General features: G+C 35.9%; 1 protein-coding gene across 1 annotated transcript; it reads right to left on the minus strand.

Moving 5' to 3' along the window:
* Positions 1-13,425: 13,425 nt before the first annotated feature.
* On the minus strand, positions 13,426-14,157 carry LOC131617406 (uncharacterized). Its single transcript, XM_058888697.1, has one exon. It carries the CDS (start codon positions 13,983-13,985, stop codon positions 13,779-13,781), a length of 207 nt encoding a protein of 68 aa, XP_058744680.1. The 5' UTR covers positions 13,986-14,157; the 3' UTR covers positions 13,426-13,778.
* Positions 14,158-22,539: the final 8,382 nt, after the last annotated feature.

Below are 22,539 nucleotides of genomic sequence, written 5' to 3' on the forward strand. Positions count from 1 at the left end.
ATTTCAAATCCAAAGGTTAAGCGTACTCTGGGAACTTTACGTAACACAGAGTTTGGTTTTTTAGGGGTAATAGTGGAAAAGTTGACAGATAAGTCATCCTTACTGCCACTCTACAGAAACATACATGAGATTTTCATCACATACAGCTCCTTGTTCAATTCTTTCGACATAATCCTTTTCCTCGTTCGATAATCTCCACTTCTTCCCTTAAAATAACGAAAATTAATTCAGTCAGTCACGTTTTCATGTTTCAATTGAACACAAACACTTTCCTTTTTTTATTCTCAAAGGAGAAAATGATTCTTTTTTACTTTTACCAAGTATATATGCATCCAATTATAATCTTATAATTAGAAAAGTAAATCTTTCTTGATTAATCCTTTTACATCTAATTCTTCGAGAATCCGAAAGATGCTTTTCAATCAAGTTTGAATTTGTTCGTTTTGGAATCTTCTAATTCCTTTTTTTACTCATTTATTTTTTTCCATTATTCCTTCTTTAATCCTGTAAGATCTGACTCATTTTTCTTTCAGGTGGTCTTTCACCTCTTGCCCCTGTCAAAGATCCTTCTGCACTCCTTGTGGCTGTCTTGCAGAGACCTTTTGTTCCATCCTTTAACAATAGCAATTTTCTTAGGCTTCCGAAGCACTAGAAAATAGAGGAAAAATGCAGTGGCAATTGCACTCCTCCATAACTGTAATAGCTATAACTCTTCCATAATGTTGATTCCCAGTTCACCCCTAAGCTTTTCAAACTGGTTTGCATCCAAAGCTTTGGTGAAAATATCAGCCAGTTATTTCTCAGTGGGTATATGCTCTAGAGTAATCACCTTATCTTCAACAAGATCTCTGATAAAAAGATGACGAATGTCGATGTGCTTGGTCCTGCTATGTTGAATATGATTTTTTGAAATATTGATAGCACTCAGATTGTCACAATATAATGTCATGACATCTTGTTTGACAGTGTATTCCTTCAACATTTGTAACATCCACATTAGTTGTGAACATCTACTTCCAGCGGCAATATACTCAGCTTCAGCAGTAGACAAAGAAACGCAGTTATGTTTCTTACTAAACCAGGAAATCAGATTATTTCCTAAGAAGAAACACCCACTAGAACTGCTCTTTCTATCATCAACACTACCAGCCCAATATGCATCACAATAACCTATCAGCATGGAACCTGAACCATGAGAGTATAACATATACCATAGTTGCAAGTTTCATTAATGTACTTAAAAATCCTTTTCACTTGATTGATGTGACTTGTTTTTGCCTCAGCTTGATATCTTATACACACACCCACAACAAATATGATATTAGGTCTGCTAGTTGTAAGATATAGCAAACTCCCAATCATACTTCTGTATAAGCTTTGATCAGCAGTAACACCCTCTTCATCCTTTGATAATTTTAAATGAGTAGAAGCAGGTGTCCTCTTGTGACTTGCATTTTCCATACCAAACTTCTTCATTATGTTCTTGGCTTACTAACTTTGAGAGATGAAGATGGAATCATCCATCTGTTTAACTTGAAGTCCAAGAAAATATGTCAATTCACCAACAAGACTCATCTCAAATTTTGATTGCATTTGTTTGATAAAGTGTTCCACCATCTGGTCTGACATCCCTCCAAACACAATATTATCAACATAGATTTGAGCAATCATGAGTTTTCCATCCTTCTCCTTGACAAACTAGGTCTTGTCTATTCCTCCTTTCCTGTAGCCATTGTTGACAAGAAATTTTCTCAACCTCTCATACCAAGCTCTAAGAGCTTGCTTCAAATCGTAAAGAGCTTTCTTTAGTTTAAACATATGGTCTGGATAAGTAGGATCCGTGAATCTCTTTGATTACTCTTCATAAAAGTACTCATTTAGAAAGGAACTTTTCACACCCATTTGAAACAGTTTAAACTTTAGTAAACAAGCCACTCCTAATAGAAGTCTAATTGATTCAAATCTAGAAACAGGAGCAAAGGTATCATCAAAATCTACTCCTTCAACCTAAGTGTAGCCTTGTGCCGCAAGTTTGGCCTTATTTCTGGTGACAACTCCACTGTCATCAGTTTTGTTTTTGAATACCCACCTTGTACCAATAACATTAGTTCCATTAGGCCTAGGAACTAGGTCCCAAACTTTATTCCTCTTAAACTGACTAAGTTCTTCTTGCATGGCATTGATTCAGAATTCACCAATTAAGGCTTCCTTTACATTATTGGGTTCAATCTTATAAATAAAGCAAGTGTTAGAAATAATTTCCCTTGATCTAGTTGTAATCCCTTAATTAGGATTTCCGATAATGAGTTCTTTAGGATGATCTTTCTGAGTTCCTATTGAAGGGCTATTATGACTTAAATGTCCTCAAGTTCAACATCATTTATTTCAGCATTGGTGTCATCTTATTCCACATTCTCTAGCTCATCATCCATTTGGAATGATGTTCCAACATTGTCTTTGACATTATGATCATTGTCTGTGCTTGAGTCATCAACCACAACATTTATAGACTCCATCATGACCTGAGTTCTAGTGTTAAAAAATCTACATGCTCTGCTATTTGTAGAGTAACCAAGAAATATCCCTTCATCACTCTTTGGATCCATTTAAGAAGTAACACTTACTTCTAAAAACATGGAAGTATTTGATAGTAGGTTTCCTTCCTTTCTATAACTCATATAGAGTATTTGTTGTTCCAGTGCTTAAGGTAACTCTATTATGGATATAATAAGCAGTATTCATAGCTTCTGCCTAAAAATGATATGGTAACTTCTTTGCATGAAGAGTGACTCTTAGGGATTCTTGTAGAGTTCCATTCTTTCTTTCCACAAATCCATTTTGTTGGGGAGTAATATGAGAGGAGAATTCATGACTAATACCTTCAGAGGCACAAAATTCAAACTTGTTGTTATCAAACTCCCTACCATAATCACTCCTGATCCTGACAATCTTGCTTTCCTTCTCTCTTTGAAGCTTTTGGCACAACTCCTTGAATACCTAAAAAACCTTTGATTTTTCTCTAGTGAATTTCACCCAAGAAAATCTTGAAAAATCATCAACAACAACAACATTAGCATACCTTTTTCCACAAAAACTTTCAACTTGGGTAGGTCCCATCAGATCCATATGAAGAAGTTCCAGAACTTTTGTAGTGGTCTGATGTTGAAGCCTTTGGTATGACATCTTGGTTTGCTTTCCAATATGACATTCTCCACAGATTCTTCCTTCTTCAATTTTTAGTTTAGGAATCTCTGATAACTTCTTTAGATACAATCTTCTTCATACCCTTCAAATGTAAATGACCATGTTTTTGATGCCATAGATTGACTTTATCTTGCTTGGACAACATGCAGGTGAAGGTATCATTAATTCCTTGAGGTGTCCACATGTATAAATTATCTTTAGACTTGTCTCCTTTCATTAGCACTTCATTCTCTTTATTAGTGACCAGACATTTAGATTTAGTAAATTTTACCTTAAAACCTTGATCACATAGCTGACTAATACCTATCAGATTGGCAGTCAGACCTTCTACAAACAAGACTCTATCAAGCTTAGGATAACCTTCACAAGCCAGTATTCTAATACCTTTAATTACTCCTTTGGCATCATCTCCAAAAGTAACATAACTAGCTGTGTGAGGTTTAATATCTTCCAATAAGTTCATCACACCTGTCATATGCCTCAATGTCATGACGGCTAAAACCAATCCCATTATGTCTTCTTCTTCCTCTTACCTCTTGAAGAATATCATTCAGCACATCAAATCCATTATTCAACATCCTAACACCCTTAATCAAATTATCAAGTTGTGATGTTAATAAGGTCACTTTAGTTTGGAGTTAAAGTTATCAATAAGGTATTATTCATTCTCAGCTTGGAACTTAGATATGATCATTCTATATTTCACTCCTATTTGATAAACTTCCTTACTTTTGTTGCATAGCTCTCTTTAAGAGGTACTCAATTCATCATGAGATATCTCTTCACTTCAGAAGTCTTCCTTAGAATCTACAGTCTTAGCATATTCTTCCTCAACAGATTCATCATGTGCCCAAATTCTTCACATTCATGGAACTAAATTCCTTTATTTTGGAACTCGTGGTTATTGCTGATGTCAGATGAGATGTTCTTGACTTTTGATCTTTCCTTTCTTTCCAGTCTCTATAATATTCTTTTGAATTGACTCCTAAGTAACACAATGGTGTCTGAGAATATTTCCTCAAAATCCATAGTATCAGAAAAAATATTTTCCATAGAGCTCACCCAATAAAAAAACAGGGTTCCTACTCTGATGCCAATTGAAATTCTGGAACTTACGATACTGATGTTAAGACATATGTCTCAACACAAATCACAATGCCAGGACATATGTTATAACATAACCTGCTGGAAGAAAACAAATTGTGTAGAAAATAAATTTCACAAAGATAAACAACACAATCAAATGTTAACCAAGTTGGGTGCAACATCACCTGCTCTGTGGGCTATCAAGCCAGGAAGGAAATCCACTATAATAGTATTATTTCAAAGCCTAAATAGTCATAATTTACAACTTATCACCTAATCACTACATCTATGCAATTTCTACCTAGGAATCTCCTAGATATGAGAACCCCCTATCGCTTCCCACTATCACCTCAGTGATAAAAATAGTTAGAATCCCAACAACTGTACCAAAACTTGTCACAATCCCAGTGACAATAAGAACCAAATAGAAATTACATTTTCCAATAAACAATACTTGATCTTACTTAAAATCTCCAATCAAGAACAATACTCAACCCTCTTGCTCAAACGCTTCAAGAGTGAGAAAAAAACTTGACAAACAGTTAAGTAACAATCAGTCAAACTCAATGCATCAAAAGATACATGAGTGACATACAAAGAAAACACCAAGAACTTGAACACCTCTCAAAACCTAAACCCTTATTTCACTCACGATTTTCCTTGCGAATGCTTGCTATATTAGGTTTAGCAAGTCCTTATTTATAGACTCTTGCAATATGGGCTTGGACTCTGAAACAAATCCAGTCTTCGACTTTTTCAATCAACTGCAAGTAAGGGTGGCATTTAGGCCCACAGCCCAACAAAACCTGTCGCGTGCCAATGGTCGCCCCGCTAAAACCCGTCGCCCGCCAAACCCCGCATCGCCTATTCGTTCACCTTATTCCGCCTTACGTCCGCCATTAGTTACTCCTAGTAATTCTAATGCTTGATGGTTTAATTAATACATTTATTTGTAAATATATGCAACATTTTTTTAAGTGAATTTTGTTAAATAGATGTTTTATAAAAAAATTGTTTTATAAAATAAGTAAAAAAATTTAATTGAAAGGTAAAAAGAGTCTATTAATCTATTAAAAAGCATAAAATAAATTAATAAAAAATTAGGCGGGCAAGCCCGCCACTCGCCAAACCACCACCTTGGCAGGGCGAGCTTGATTTTCCGACCCACTTTGACTTGGCGGGCTTGCCCTCCCCACCCTTTTTTGGCGGGCATAAGGGGGGAGGGCGACCCGTTTTGCCACCCTTAGCTGCAAGATCTTCACATAAAATATGAACAAATAAAATCAAATCCAAGTTTCCTAAAAAAGTCTCAAAGATCCTTTTTTATTAAACCAAATCAAATCTTCATTGTCCCTAAAAAATCCTTGATTGGCTATGTCTGTATGAGTTCCTGAATCTTCCAGAATCTTATATTTTTAAATCAAATCTTCAAGGATTAAAACCAGTTTGCACTATCATGATGTTCTGGTATAGCATGTCACAACATCTAGCAGAACATCTGTCAAAACTCATGACAGAAGAACCTGTCATGACAGTTGGTTAAGATGTAACAACATCTTGCTCAACATCAGTTAAAAACCATGTTTTTGCGAGATTAATCCAATATCAAAACCTTTGATCTAACAAGACTTTTTATGACCCTGGAAGTTATGATACTTATAAAAACCTTTCCTCTTCCTATTTTCTAATGGTGGCATCTTTAGGCCTTTAGGTACTATGATTTGACTATCGACAAATGAAAGATAAAAAATTTCGTCACATTTGGTTACATCATATGTATAAGTTTTTGTAATAAATTTATCGTTTTTACTTGGTTCGATAGGATTTTTTCTGTTTGAAGGTCTTAAAACCTTACAGACATATGGCGGCCTGTCATACCCCAATTTTTGACCCTAAGGTCATACATCATTTGCATTTCAATCATCAATCAAGAAGCTCTGCTCTCAGTGTTATGCTCATTTCATCTGTAAGAAGGATTATCGAACACCAATGTTTTTTGTATATATATGTTTTACTAACCAAAATACCAAAAATATTGCCTTGTGCTTTTGTATGTTTGTGTTTTGTAGGTATCAAGTCAAACTACCCATCAAAAGGAGCATTTTTCAACAATTGCACTGTGCAAATCGATTTGCATAAGGTGTAAATCGATTTACACAACTGATTCTGCACCAGATTTTGCTTCTGCCATCAGTGCAAATCGATTTGCATAAGGTGCAAATCGATTTGCATAACTGTTTTTGCCCCAGATTTTGCCTTTTTTAGCTATGTAAATAGATTTGCATAAGATGCAAATCGATTGCACCGGTGCGAATTTGGAAAAATGAAGGCAAATTTCAGCTTTTGAAAGTGTTGACATCATTTGCAAGCATGGGAAGCATGACTTAGTTCTTACATTTGATTTCCTACATCATTTTATCATGAGACCTCATGTGATTGCATCAAGACCATTGGATTTCATTTTTGGCTCCAAAACCATTTTCCAATCCTAACTCCAAGCCACAAAAATTCCCAAGCCTAGCTCCTATAAATTGAGGCATTCCCCTCTTCATTTTTCAAGCTTTGATAGCCAAGAAAACTCTTGCTCTTTCTCTCCTCACCTCTTCCAAACCCCTCACTCAAAGCTCTTTTTCTTCCATACAAATTAGTGAGTCACATCTTGAACCTCACTAATTTAGAGCTAAACCTCAACATAAACACTACTTTTCTTCATCAATTGTGAGAGATCAAGGCTTGTGGTTGTGTGTTCTTGAAGAAGATACAAAGTTTGTGAAATATTTGGTAAAATTCTAGATCCAATCCATAATTCAAGATGTGATCCATTGTTGTTTATGCTTGATGCACCTTTGGTGCTATATTAATGAGATTTGCTTGCTTACTTGATACATTTTCGTGCACAAATTGATCCAAGATCACAAGGTGTTTGGTTTTATGTTTAAACAAGTTTTCTTCTCTTTATTTGTTGTTTTTTTGAAAACTGTGTTGTGCAAATCGATTTACATCTGGTGCAAATCGATTTACACAACTGAAAACTGCGCAGATTTTGAAAACAGAGTTATGCAAATCGATTTACACTCTGTGCAAATCGATTTACACTGGGCAGAATGCTGATTTTTGTGGTTTTTTACTTGTTTTTGGTTCTAACTCATCTTCTACTCCATTCTTTTGATATTTTCTTTGAATCACAAGTTAGAGGCCTAATTTCTCTCTAATTTCAATGGACTTAGGGCGTCGATAGGATGAGAATCCAAATCCGCAAAATTAAGTGATTGAAATTATGGATGAAAGGAGCTTTTAATGTGGTTCCATCTTTTGTTTCTCTTTATTTTGATCGATGAAAGTCTTAATACCTTGAGAATTCTTATGGATTCTTGGTAAAGACTAGATCACTCACCATTTTTCTTTTCGTGCGGTATTGCTTTCGGAGAGTGATCTACATATCGCTTCTCTCGCATACATTAACACATAAAGTTTTGACCGGCCTCGTTGTAGGGTGATTTCTACATAAATCACTTGGCGATCTGCTTAACATAGCGCAATATTTCGTGTCCCGAATAAAAAAGATCAAATATGGAAGAGAATTGTATGCGGTTGATTTAAGACTTATGGAAATTTATCGTGTAGTCGCTATGATTTTATCAAGCTTCTTATAAGTTTCCATTGACTTTAAATTCGAGAACATCCTTCACTCACCATCGATCTTAATTACTAACTTTGATAACATACTTGACAACTTTGATAACATACTTAGACACTGTTAATTGTCGAAACGAATGGTTATACCCCACGATTTTGAAATTGATTGATATAATGAGATTTTTTCCGCGTGAGAGAGCTAGTGGCATACTCGTCGATCTTATCCGAGTTGGAGCCCTTCTTTCATTAGCGATGCAAATAACTCATTTGTTCTCATGCTCAAGATCAATGGCTGAGTATTTCTCTCCGACGATGATAAAGTGTTTATTCGTTTTTAAAACGTTTTCCCTTTAAGCGGAACTACATTAGCTCTGACTTCTCCATTGCACCGAGGAGGTATGTAGGCACAAGACTTAATGTCTTGCCGAGCTTATTTTAAAAAATAAAATAAACCGTTTTTTAGCACACACGACACAGATTTTCAAAAAGGTTCCTGTGGAGTACCACAGATATGAGGGGTGCTTAAAACCTTCCCCTTGTATGATCAACACCCGTACCTAAGATTTCTTTTTGTTTTTAAAAAAAAAACAAACTTTGGGTTTTTTTTCGTTCTTTTCCCATTCCCTTTGGAAACAATAAAGCGCGGTGGCGACTTTCACTGAAATATTGAGTCGAGTCAATCATATGGCTTCGATATCAGATTTTCCCCGCTACAGAAAAATGGCGACTTTCACTGAAATATTGAGTCGAGTCAATCCCATGGCTTCGATATCAAATTTTCCCCGCTACACGGCCCTAGCTTTAATTCTTCAAGATTAACCTCATTTCCTTCAACACATTCAAAAACTATATCAATTTCTTGATCATAAACTTTTTCCTTCCTAGGGTGTCGATTTCATCTAGCCTTTTCAGCCTTGAGTCGTTCAACTTGTCGAACCCTGTATGCTAATTAGGCCATACCCCTTAGGTATTAGGTATCTAACTTCTTCCTAATTTAATAATCTAAGCCGCCCGCAACCATTTTGACTAAATCATGTTCAAGCACTTGAGTAAAATATCTTGACTTAATTAACCTAAACCTATTGAGGTAATCATCTATTGACTCAAAGAATTTTCTCTTCACGTTAGCTAACTCTTTCAGGCTAATTTTTAACTAACCTATATAAAATTTCTTATGGAACACTCTTTCTAGTTGATTCTAATTGTATATGGAGTTTCGAGGAAGGGTGGTGAGTCATGTAAAAACACTTTTAGTTAAATAATTAGGGAAATATTTCATTTTTAAGTTATCATTATTGGCTAGATCACCTGCCTCTGATTGATATCAAACAATATGCTAGACAATAGATTCACTAGTATCTCCTGCAAACTTGGTGAATTTAGGGATTTTTCAACCCCTTGGGAGTTTAGTCTATAATACGCACTCAGTCAAGACAGATTCTAAATTCGGCCTATGAAGACCAACATTAAGATCATTTTGGGCTAACACTTGTTCAACCACATTGGCTATGTTAGTTTTCCCCACCCCGCAATTGTTTTGTTGGACTCTCCAGACCACTTGGTCTATATCCGGGTTCCTATTGATCAATACTACCTCTGGGCCATTTCGAACTCGGTCTCCTTCGACTACCCTTTGTATAGGTTATTCGAGTGGTTATGGCATAACCTGTTATTGCACTTGGTTATTGAGAAAACCTTCATTGTTTGCAACTCCAGGATTTTTAATTGCCCAACTGCTTGAATTTAGGGGAATGGTCAAATAGGCGCTTGGGGAGCACCAAAGAATCCAGCAATTCGACACATTTAATGCGCCAATTATTGGTAGGTATGGTTTGTGTTTTGGACCAGAAGATTAAACACAATACCAATTTGTTAGGTAAGCATATTGACCATATCATGGTTACTATCAGCCATTTACTGCCTCATAGCCAAAAGGGAACTAGTAGTTAATGTGGAACCTTGTTTTGCAGGGAATAGACCTTTAAAGATTAAGATCGGAAAGTTTAATGACGGCAGCACATGAGGATCCATATGTGCTTGCATAAAAGGACTCGAGATTAAAGTGCCTATACAAACAAATACTATCTAGCAAGAAGTCTTGAAGCCTCTATGGGGAAAGGTTTGAAAGTTCTTCAAGTCTTGTTTGTCGGTCTGTTTGAGTGAACTAAATACTCTAAAAATAAGGTAGTAAATTAAGAGTACTAAGGCAACTCACACATACACACACTTAAAAATATTTTTCAAAATATGTTCATCATGCAAATTGTTTTCTAAACCAAGCCAAGTAATTAAGAAATTTTTCCAAACTCTTTCCAAAATATTTTTTTGCTATCTAATCGATTAGAATGTTATGCTAATCCATTAGAAAACGGAAAATCAATTAACCAAGTGATGGGAACAACACCGAAATGACCTAAAACGGCTATATATCTTACATCTCCTTTTTGGGCTGCATATTATTTTAAAAAGTATTTTTTAATTGATTAAATCAACAAATTAGATAAGTGCTAACCAATTACAAAATCAAAAAATGATAGCACATTTAAAACCTCTATAATCGATCCGACCCATCGATCAACTACTATATAAAGGGAGGTCTCCCTCATTTGAAATTACGCCACTTTCAAATGTTTTCAATTTGTTTGGAGTTTATCTCTCTTTTCTCCTTCACTCTCTAGAAAATTTCTTCAACTTTTTGGTTGGCTTAGTGCTTTGGAGTGAAATTTTATTTGTGAGGAGAATATCATTTTGTAAATGGTCGTGCTGGTCATTGATAGTCTTAAGGGTGTGATACCTTTAAGAGATTAAGTTTTGGTTGAGATCAACCATAAATCTCCGTTATTTGTTTATTAAGCTTAGCCAGTCAAAAGCTTTGGTTTTGTTTAAAGAGATCAGTCGTAAATCTCTAAAGAGTTTCATTAGAATAAGTTGGGGTAAAATCCGTCCAGAGGTTGAGAATAAGCTTGATCAAATTCAAAAGGTCAGATCGTATTAAGGTTCGTGGGCATAACTGATAAAAGCTCATGATCTATAGTGAAAAATCTCAATATGAACTCTTAGGGACAGGACTATGCCAACGTTCAACAAAACTTGGACAACTCTCTGGTGCAATCTTTCTATCCTTACTCTCTTTAATTTTCTGCAATGTATTTTATTTACTTTACTTCCGCTACGCTTTACTTCTCAAAAACATTACTAACACGATCTTAATCGAGAATAGGAAAAGTATCCACACTTTTCAATAATCACAATTCCCCCCTCTTGTGTTTGAGGTTACTTGTTAAACAATTAATGATGGCATAACCTAATGGGCATATCCTAATCCTCCCTGGGGTTGTGCCACTCAACTGGGATAGCTTATATCATATCCCGGTGCTAAGTATTGATTAGGAGGAGATGCAATAGCCATTGCATTATCTGGATAGGTAGATGCATTAGTTTGTAGACCCGCCATCATTGTAGTTGGCATGCCAAATTGATATTCGCTACTACTAGGGGGAGCGTAAAGCTTGGGAGGAAAGAAGGACTAGGGTTTCCTATAGTAGTTTGTGTAACCCTGGGAGTAGTTGGAAAGCTCGTTGTTTATGGTGGGGGAATCACCACTTCTGGTAATGTCGTTGAAACTGTCATTTGATTGATAACAGTGGTGGTTACTCCAACGGATGTTGAAGTACCTGCACCACCAACCGTCGATTCGATTGGTTGTTCTTCTATATTTGGAGCGTCATTCTGGGGAAGGGAAGGATTTTTTGATGATTGACGAGCCATCTCAAGAATTTTACCATTCCTCAGGCGCATAAACACTTAAACATTGAAAACATTGCATGTGTGTAGAACAAAACAGACAATAAAGCACAAACACTTTTCTGCAAAAGTTTAAAGGTTTGAGAATTCATGTTTGATAACTTAGTGTTTGAATGTAGGACAGTTGAATATAAAGTTTAAAAGGTACAATGTAGAATTGCTTAAAAGAACAAAATAGACGAAGAAAGCTAGTAAAACAATTGAATGAAAATACTTAAATAAAAAAGAATAAAGAATAAAGATGCGACAAAACAATTAAACATGTAGATAGATCTCACATGATAAAAACATCCAAACACCTAGAATCTAATCTATAGGGTTCGAGTTAGATCTCAGGCTGTCATAACTACCATCAACTGATCAGAGGCAGTCAAGAGAGAATAAAGAATCACGACCATTATTAAACTCAGTATCAAGATGAACACTTGATTCGTTATAGATTAAGGTAGATAATAGGGTTCTGAAAGCTATAAGAGAAAGTACATGAATCTGCCTATATTTTATGTACAAACCAATTCGAAGATAAAAAAACAATCTTTTCCACTTCTTTCCCAATTGTTGGATTATCGTTAAACATACCATCATTACAAACCCTTCAAATAGATCAGACATCAACATGTCAAATCATAGCATAATCACTCAGTCATTTTTTTGGAAAAGCAAAATTAATTGAATTGATAACTAAATAAGGCATAAGCTATGCCAGGAACACAAAGTTTGTTTGTGCTAATACAAACAAATACAAATAGATTCTGAAATCACTCTTAGACTATATCCGACCATATAAAATGAGAAAAAAAATACTTAAATAAAAATATATGATCACTAAGAATAATCACCTAAAACCCTAACCATTGAAATATTATATACCAAACTATCAAAGTTATGCAAAAAAAATTGAAAAAAAAAAATATATAAAAGATTTGCTAAAAACGCTATTTTAACTTTAAAATATCTTAGTCATCTCTTTTTGTTTTATTCATTTTTTTGTCTAAAGTTAATCTGCCTTTCCATCCATATAGGTAGACAATCCTTACCCATTCAAAATAGGATTGAATTCTTTAACTTTCAATTATCTATCTTTCTCTAACTTTCTCTATCTCTTATGATTTACTTTCTCTCACATTTTTTTCTCCAAAATATATATCATCCCTCTTTTGTTTTATTATTTTTTGCGTAAAGTTACACTACCTTTCCCATCATAAAGGTCTTGAGAATCCTTACCCTTTAAAAACTCTATGTAGGAGAGCTTACATTATCTAATGCTTTTGTTTATCAAATCATTAGATACTTCTATAATGCGTGTCACTTTGATAAGTGAAATGCTTTCGTGAGCACATAAGTATCATTTAAACACACTCACATAAATATATACATTTTTTAAAATTAAATAATATAAAATAATTTGACTAAAATCTTTTTGATTTATTTATTTTCATTTGTGTGTCCAACCAATTTTCATTTGTATTTGTGCCTTAAAAATTGCTCCTTGAATAAAATAAAATAGTTTTGAAATAAGTAGTATTTCACTTTTTCATTTTTATTTTTCTAAATACTACTTTGATTATTCTTTTTCTGTATAGTATTAGTACTTTGATTTTTTTAATATATATATATATATATATATATATATATATATATATATATATATATATATATATATATATATATATATATATATTTCATTATCTGATATCGTTTTTATATCCTATATACATGTGAGATACAATTGCAGCCTCTTCTTTCCATCGGTATTTTTATCCTATATAAGCATAACACTGATAAAATCATTGAAAAGACTATGGGACCGTAGCTTCTATGATATGTCGTTGCGTATTGAAATGGAAAAACAAGTGTTTCTCAATTTTCAAAATACTTCATTGCATAATTTTTTGTATATTTTGTTGTGTTGCTTGATTTAAAACAAGAAGTCACTACATGAAATTCATGTCAAATCTCTTAATACAGAAGAAATCTACTATAGTAGTATAGTGTATACAAGTTTTAATAAATACAGTATTAGGTAATAATTTGGTGATGTTGTTTGTTTATCTGTAAGATTTGAGAATAGCTCCACAAAAAGTACATACAATAGCTTTCCAAGAACTACAGTAGAAAGGAACATAGCAAAATCTTGTTTGTGTAATCATATCAGCCACACTTGCACCTTTGCAACACCGAGAACAGGTTCCTGCCACCGGCTTGCTCCGTCGAACAATTATTCTCTGATCAACTAGGAAGCAGAAACAAGTCATGTGTGTATCTCAAGATAAGAAAAATATTGTGACCACAAGTTCTAATTTATATAGATTCTGTCTCTGAATTGTGGTACTGACAGCTTAGGATAATTAATAGATGTGTTGAGGGGTTTGTTATTCTTTGCATAGTGTGAAAATTTATATTGCGGTGGAGAAATTTAATCAAATTTATGGTTGGTTGAAAATACACACTATCTTTAAATAGATGAACCACACGTTTCAGAGTTTCAAAGATATATGGTGGATGAGTGACAAGTGTTATGATGATCAATGGATGCCCACTTCAGTTACAATGATGGTTGTTAAGATCTGATGTGCGTTGTAATTAAAAAGAGGTGTGACTTTGTTTTTTATATAAATGAGAAATATAAGTAAAAGAAAAATATTTGCTATGAATACAATTGTAATTGGTAAATAATTTATTGACCTTTTAAATAAGTGATTAGAAGTTTGATATATTAGGTAAATAATCTTGTGTTGGACGGGTTTTATTCGAATAAATTTTTTATAATAATTAATAAATAATAATTTCATGTTAGGCATTGATTGGGTGGGACTTCCATGGAGCCCTCAGACGAGACTTAAAATCAAGTCTCTATGGCAAGACTCTAGTCGCGTCTCTTGGGTGAGATTCATATTTCTTGGTCCTTCTGAAGGAAATTCTAAGTTCCTAAAACAGAGTAATATGTAGCCTAGTCGATGAGACTCTAAGTCCCCTAGGCGAGGCATTGACCCTCTTGGGTGAGACTTCCATTGAACCCTCATAGAAGACTTAAAACCAAGTCTGTAAGGCATGACTCCATTTGCGCCTCTCGGGCGAGATTTATATTTATAAGACTCTAAGTCCTTCATACAAGGCATTGACCCTCTTGGGCGAGACTTCCATCGTGCTCTTAGAGAATAATCAAAACCAAGTCCTTAAGGCAAGACTTCAGTAACGCCTCTTGGGCGAGATTCATATTTCTTGGTCTCGTCGAGGAAACTCTAAATCCCTTAGGCAGAGTAATATGTAGTTTGGCTAATAAGACTCTAAATCTCCCAGGCGAGGCATTGACCATCTTGGGCGGGACATCCGTCGAGCCATCAGACAAGACTTAAAACCAAGTCTATAAGGAAATACTCCAATCACACCTCTTGGGTAAGATTCATATTCCTTAGTCCCGCCCGAGGAAAGTCTAAGCCCATCAGGCAGAGTAATATGTAGCCTGGCCGATGAAACTGTAAGTTCCTTAGACGAGGCATTGACCCTCTTGGTCGAAACTCCCATTGAGCCCTCAGACAAGACTTAACACCTCTTTGGCGAGATTCATAATTCTTGGTCCCGCCTGAGGAAACTCCAAGTCCCCCAGGCGGAGTAATATGTTGCTTGGACGATGAGACTCTAAGTCCCTTAGGCGAGGCATAAACCCTCTTGGGCGGGGCTTCTATCGAGCCCTCAGACAAGACTTAAAACCAAGTCTCTAAGGCAAGACTTATGTCACGTCTCTTGGTCGAGATTCGTATTTCTTACTCCATCTCGAGGAAACTCTAAGTCCCTCAAGCGGAGTAATAAGTAGTTTGACCAATGAGACTCTAAGTCCTTTAGGTGAGACATTAACCCTCTTTGGCGGGACTTCCATCGATCCCTCTAGCAAGACTGTAAATCAAGTCTCCGAGGCTTGATATAGGTCGTGCCTCTTAGGTGTGTATGTCTTGGTAAACTTAGTATATCCCAGGAGGGCGGCAAGGATCCTCCAATGAAGGTCCAGTGTTCTAGTATTTTGGCTTAAGAGGCGACAATGATCTTCTCGTGGGAGCCCTGTGTCATACCCTAATTTTTGACCCCCCTGAGATGGCATATCTTCAGGATTTTTCATCAGGTCAAGACAAGTTCCCAGAGCAGTCACTTCTCCATCTGGTATCCAATCGAGGATGCTCAAAGACAAGAAAGCTCAGGCAAAGGATCAATCAATACAAGGATTAGTCCCTAATACAATCATAGGGCCCAAGAACTTCATTTTTTTTCTCATCTATGATTGATTAGACATCCAGTCATCTGAGTACAGGTTTACTCAGGTCACCAGACTAGGGTTTTGAGCCTATCAAGGACTGAAATCAGGGATCACATTTGGGAAACCCTAAAAAACCTCAGAGGGTCATTCAAAGACATCAATCATCTTCAAATAACTCATATGACAAGATCTACTAGACATCACACTTCAATTCAAAGACTACAATCATTATTTTCACATGGTCGACAAATTAGGGTTTTGACCTAATTCACCAAGATAGTTGACTTTTAATCAGGGCATGAATCCAAAACTCAAGACATGATTCAAGGATCTCTACTACCTCCATATAATCCATTTATATCATCCATTTGGGGAGAAGATCTTATTTCTACACAAAAGCCCAAAAATTCACTTTGTCAGGAAAAAGTCAACTGTGAAGGATCATCATTGACTTTTAAGGTTTTTGGTCAAAAAATGACTTTCAAAGATCAATATCATCAATATATGGATGTCAAAGTCATTTGACCAAAGAAATTCAAAGAAATTCATCAAGGAGCGAAAAGTCGGGAATTAGGGTTTTTGAAGGCATGGTGAGAACTCAAAATTTCACCTACACAACTCAAAAAACTTCCAACATGAAAGTTGTAGATCTTGCAAAATAAAACAACATCTTACAAAGGAACTTTTTTCAAAAGATCAACCATTTATGAAGTTTTGGAAATTTTGAAGTTTAGGTCATAAACACTTAGAAATTTTTCTAAGTATTTTAACCTAGTTTTCATCCAACTTTGGGCTCATTTTTCACAAATTTCCCAAATGATTCTGAAGAAGACATAAACTAATGATTTGAAGTAGATGTTTAGGGCTTTCCAAATTGTGTTCAACCTTCTCCAAATTCAATTTGAGCTAGGAGTTATGCTTGTTCAAAGTTGGCCTCATGAAGTGAAATTATAGGTCATGTACAATTTGAAACTTTGCAATTTTGTGCATTTTGCTTCACTAAATGATGCTACACGACCTCTAATACATCTGAAGACATGCCATACATTCAAATTCATCATTGCATAAGGATTAGAGAAGATTCCCAAAAACAAAGGCATGTGATTATGTAATGATTGCATTTTTGAATTTATGGCAAATGGTGAATCATCAAGGAATCTTGCTCTAAGCCAATTAGAACTCTCCTCTGAATCAGAAATGTTCCCTAAGATCATGCAAGATCAATGGTTGGGGAAGCTAGCCCGAAAATGCATCATTGCATTTGGGATATTTTCAAACTTTCTTCATGGCTAAGAAACCAAACTCACCTCATTAAGCAAGCTTACTATGATCAACTACTCTGAGCCAATTCCCTATAAATAGAGGCCTCATTCTCATTCAGAAACCACACCAAAGCAACTCAATTCCTTGCTTTCTCTTTCTCTTCTTGTGCTTATTGTTTTTCAAAGTTCTTTGGCAAGAAGAATCGTTTTCTTCAAACCAGAGCTCATCTTTGGAAAGTAAGCATTCTAACATCTCAAGGGAGGTCATTTGAGGTGATCCAAGCACCTGGATCACTTCTGTAAGTGGAGGAACACCATTGTTGCTCTCACTTTGGAGCATTTGCAGTTGGAGGTCCATGGAGTAATTCAGGAGGTTCTGAGCCAAGCCAATCATCCAGGCACATTCCTCAGGTCATAGTGAAGCTAACCAGATGGCTGCAGCTCATCTGTAACTCAAGAATCAACACCCTCCATGTTCACTTGAAGCTGAAATCGAGGGAGGACCATAGAGCAATTCAGGAGGATTCAAGCTCCAACAAGCATTCAGTTAGCATCATTGAGTCTCAGGGAAGCTATTGAGATCATTCATTCAAGCCCAGGTGCTCTCAATCATCCTCACGACCTCCATTTTCAGAGGTAAGTTCCTGAACCTCACTTCTCTAATTTAAGTACTCTTTGTGAAATAGCTCGATTCTATCTTGTTCAGCATCATCAGAGGATTGAAAACCCTCTATCATCATCCATTTATCTTGCAATATAGTCATTTAATTTGATTTTGAAATTTTAGGGTTCTTCACGATTTCTGGTAAATTAGTTAGATGTAGTTAATATTAATTCATGTTAGTTACATATTTAGAATCGTGAGTGAATTTAGAGCAAGTTTCATGTTTACATCATTGCAAATGGTTGAGAGTTGAGAGAGTTCAGAAATTTGAATTGATGGAGCTTGAGGTTGAAGACGAAGATGGAGGGTGGCGCCATTTTTCAAATCTCTGAGCAAAGTTTGTTTTATTTTTAATGATAGGCATTCCCTTAACGACTAAACAAACTTGCCCTAGTGGCCTCCCATACACCCTTAGTATCATCATGCCTCAAGTCTGGGGTTCGAATCCCCCTCGCCCCAGACTTTTTGATTCTTTTATTTTTCCAGAATTTGCAACTTGTTTTGAAACATAACCAAATGAAGGCAAGTCACTATCACCACACACGCGTTGGCTCAGTGGTGTTTGTTTTGAGTGTGTGGCCTTGAGGGCGTGGGTTCAAACCCTCCAAGGGCCAAAACTATTTTTTTTAACACACAATTTCTTTCATTTTCTCACAAACTTCACATATTTATTTAACCTATCAAATTAATTTATTTTCACTTCATTTTTCACACACTTATCATTTAATATACCTATTTTGTGAATAATAAAAAAAATCATAAAAATATTATTTATTTCATATATTTTTATTAGGTTTAAAATAGTATGTTTTAAGTGTTTTCTTAAATACTTTAAATACATATATTCACTTTGTTTCAACCCAATCATTTTGTAAATAAAGTTTATGATAAAACCCTAATTGTTTAGGTCTTAATTAAGTAAAAAATCTTTATTTTTACTTTAATTAAGTTGACTTTTGTCAATTCTCAAAACTGTTTTCAAATCTCCAAATAAATCAAATGATTAGGGTTTTCAAACAACAAAACCTTGTATCATTCAAAATCATTTTAAACTGCTTTTACACCAGTACTGTAAAGTACTGGGCCTCTAATAGAGTGTAAGTCCCAAACATCTTCTCTTCTTAGCTTGTTTTCAAAACTGTATTTTCAAAATCTTCTTTCTGTTTTCAAAACATTCTTCTGGTATTTGAAGGGCATTATTCCCGGTGAAACTCTTCAGATACCTATGTGACCTTAGTCCATCTTCACTTCTTCTGTTTTCAAAAAATCATTAACTGTTTATCATAAGTACATTCAACTGTTATCCACCAATTACTGTTGAGGCTCTGTACATACTTCTTCAAAGGCCTCCACTCCATCCAGGTTAGGCTTTACAAGCTTTCAATTTACAGTCTTTATTTAAATTACTGTCAAATATAAACTGTGCATATATTAGTTTAGAACTACGTTTGAGTATAAACCTTAGGACAGTTAAACTATATATATTATAGGAATATGACCTAGGATTGAGAATGTCTTCCCGGTGAAGGCTCTTTCCTAATTAGAGATCTGTAGTTCAAACCCCCAAGATGAATTATTCCCGGTGAAACATCTTGGTAAAAACCTTAGAATCCAAATAATAGGACACATCCACCCAAAGAGGAATTATTCCCGGTGAAACCTCTTACCCATTTGCTTAGAGCCAAAATAAGTTCAAAACTACATAGCTTTCTCTTGTGCTATAACAAGGACCCTCGATTAGCCTCCTCTTGGGCTTTGTACAAGGACCCACAGGCTTCTTAAAAGCATTTCCAGCTTCCTCTTGAGCTTGTATACAAGGACCCATCAGGTTTCTTATAAACATAGGAACAGGTCTTTAGTCACCTTTTAGCCTACCCTGGTGAGTTTCTTCCAATTTAAACCAGACTTTAAACAAGCTATGTTTGTCTCAATTTTACATTGAGTACACCTTTTGGAATGAGAGACATGGACAATCTCTGTCACCCTTATCTTCATCAATCCTCCTTAGTAGAGTCTAGGATCCATGTTTTGGTCATCCTCAGCATTGAGTCAGCCTTCATCTTGGGCTTTAAACAAGAAGTCTCCACTAGATAATCTTTCTGCCAATCCTTTCATCCTTTAATAATTAATGGAGTGCTACCCAAATTTATTCTTTCAAAATCCCTGGAAAGGGTTAGCTTCCACACATTCTTTCATTTTTAATACAAAACCCCTGGAAAGGGTTAGCCTCCAAAAATCAGTTAATAAATAAAATAAAGGTTCATTTCTCTTAGGAGATAATTTCCCCAAAAGAGTCAAAACCCCTGGAAAGGGTCAGCCTCCAAAACAACAAAAAAAAACATGATAAAGTCAATCTTTCACAAACAATTCACCAGCTGAGTCAAAATCCCTGGAAAGGGTTAGTTTCCAAAAGAAAAACAGTCTTTTTAATCTCCAGTAGAGTCAAAACCAACAAAAACAGTTAGCCTCAACCTTGGGCTTCATACAAGGCACCCCAAACAATAAAACTCCCATGTCAAGAGTCAGCCTCAACCTTGGGCATTGTACAAGGCAGATAATAGAGTCTCCCCAGTGAGTTCTTCATCACTCAGTAGCCACAACCTTGGGCTTTGTACAAGGCAGATAGACCATATTTTCATGTGTCAAAGATTCCTAACACTTAGGATCTTTCCCCATAAAGTCATTCATACTTAGTTCATTTAAGAGTCTGCCTCAACCTTGGGCTTTGTACAAGGCAGAAAATAATGTTTTCCCTAGCTATAGTCAGCCACAACCTTGGGCTTTGTACAAGGCACACAAAAAATAGAGTCAATGTCATAGTCTAAAAAACCCTATTTCCTCAATAGTCAGCCACAACCTTGGGCTTTGTACAAGGCACACAAATAAAGTCTCCCTAAGTAGAGTCAGCCTCAATTCTTGGCTTTGTACAGAACACAAAAATACCCTGTAATTAACCCCCAGTGGAGCCATCTCCCAGAGTCAAATAATACATTAATAAATCAATCAAAAAGCCTCAAGCTTGGGCCTCATACAAGCCAGCTAAAGTCAAATCTTTTATACAGTAGATAGACATAGCTTATCTCTATAGAGAGATATTTTTACTACTCTACCACATTCAAACAAACATTACATTTCAATTTCAATTTCAAACAAGTCTCCCATTTAGGATTTTGAAAGGCATGAGCTGGCAGTAAAACCCAGACATGTGCTAACTTTCCCTAATTTGGACGAGCATCTTTCTTTCATTTAAGAGGCATCTGACTGGCATACTTGTACACACAAGTAAGGTCCCCCTCTTGAATGAAATGAATCCAGTTATTCTGTCACTCCTTTAAATGTTTGTGGTAGAATAGTACAAATACCTCTCTGTAGAGATAATTTCATGTCTCTTTACTGTAAACAGAGATTTAATTCCAAGCTTCAACCTTGAGCTTCAAGCAAGGCACCAAAAACATTAATTTCCCTAGTTAGTTCCCCGAACTACATTAAGCTCTGACTTCCACTAGGGATATGTAGGCATGAGGTTCACAAGGAATCTCAGCGAGCTAATAAAATACCAAAAATAGTCAGTTTGTTTGTCTGTCTGTCTTTTCTTTAATCAATTCAATTCCTTCTCCTAACACAAAGGAGAAACTTTCCCAATCATTAGCAATAAACACAAACACAAATGACACAGAGAAGGTTCCTGTAGAGTACTACAGATATGTAGGGTGTTTAAACACTTCCCTATGTATAACCGACCCCCCGGACTCCAGAATTTCTAGTCTAGGTGAAATCCCCACACTTAGCAAACTCCTAGGGTTTAGTTGAGATCTTTTTTCCCCTTTCCTACTCGTAGGACAAATAAGAAAGTTCGTGTGATATCGTAGGAAGAACTGAAACAAAATTCATCCCACCACGGGCGCTTTCTCCTTCCAAATTTCGCGTGAAGGGTCTAGCGTGCCGTCCTCCCAAGTGAAACGGGGAATTAAAGAAAACGACACCACACCCTGCAAATGTAATTGCATCGAGGGGCGACAAGGATCTTTGCATGGAAGTCCAGCAAATAAAATCTGCTCGAGGGGCGACAAAGATCTTCGCATGGAAACCCAGTAAATATCATTACCTTGAGGGGCGGAAAGGATCTTCCTGTGGAAGTCCATCTCTGTGGATTGCCTTAAGAGGCGACAAGGATCTTCGCATGGAAGTCCAACAAATGTAATTTCCTTGAGGGTCGGCAAGGATCTTCGCGTGGAAGTCCAACAAATGTAGTTACCTTGGAGGGGGCAAGGATCTTCGCGTGGAAGTCTATCAAATGTAATTGCCTCGAGGGATGACTAGGATTTTCGCAGGGAAGACTAGCAAATGTGATTGCCTTGAGGGACTACAAGGATCTTTGCATGGAAGTCCATCTATGTGTATTTCCTTAAGAGGAGACAAAGATATTTGTTGTGAAGTCCAGCATATTCAGTAACATAAGAATTCTTCCCAGCTTCAACATGTTTCCTTTAGAATTCAGACAATTCAAGAAAGAGGAGGAGCATCACCTTAACAACTATACCCCTGTCAAGGAAAGAGAGACGCCTCATTATTTGCTTGTACAATTTACATAATTCTCAGAGGAATTATAAATGGTATAGAAATTAGGTCACTTT

The sequence above is a fragment of the Vicia villosa genome, linkage group LG7 (assembly GCF_029867415.1).
Source record: "Vicia villosa cultivar HV-30 ecotype Madison, WI linkage group LG7, Vvil1.0, whole genome shotgun sequence".
Lineage (NCBI taxonomy): Eukaryota > Viridiplantae > Streptophyta > Magnoliopsida > Fabales > Fabaceae > Vicia > Vicia villosa.

Excerpts from the sequence above, each read along its gene's own strand:
- LOC131617406 (XM_058888697.1), bottom strand. The coding sequence starts at position 13,985 with ATGACTTGTTTCTGCTTCCTAGTTGATCAGAGAATAATTGTTCGACGG.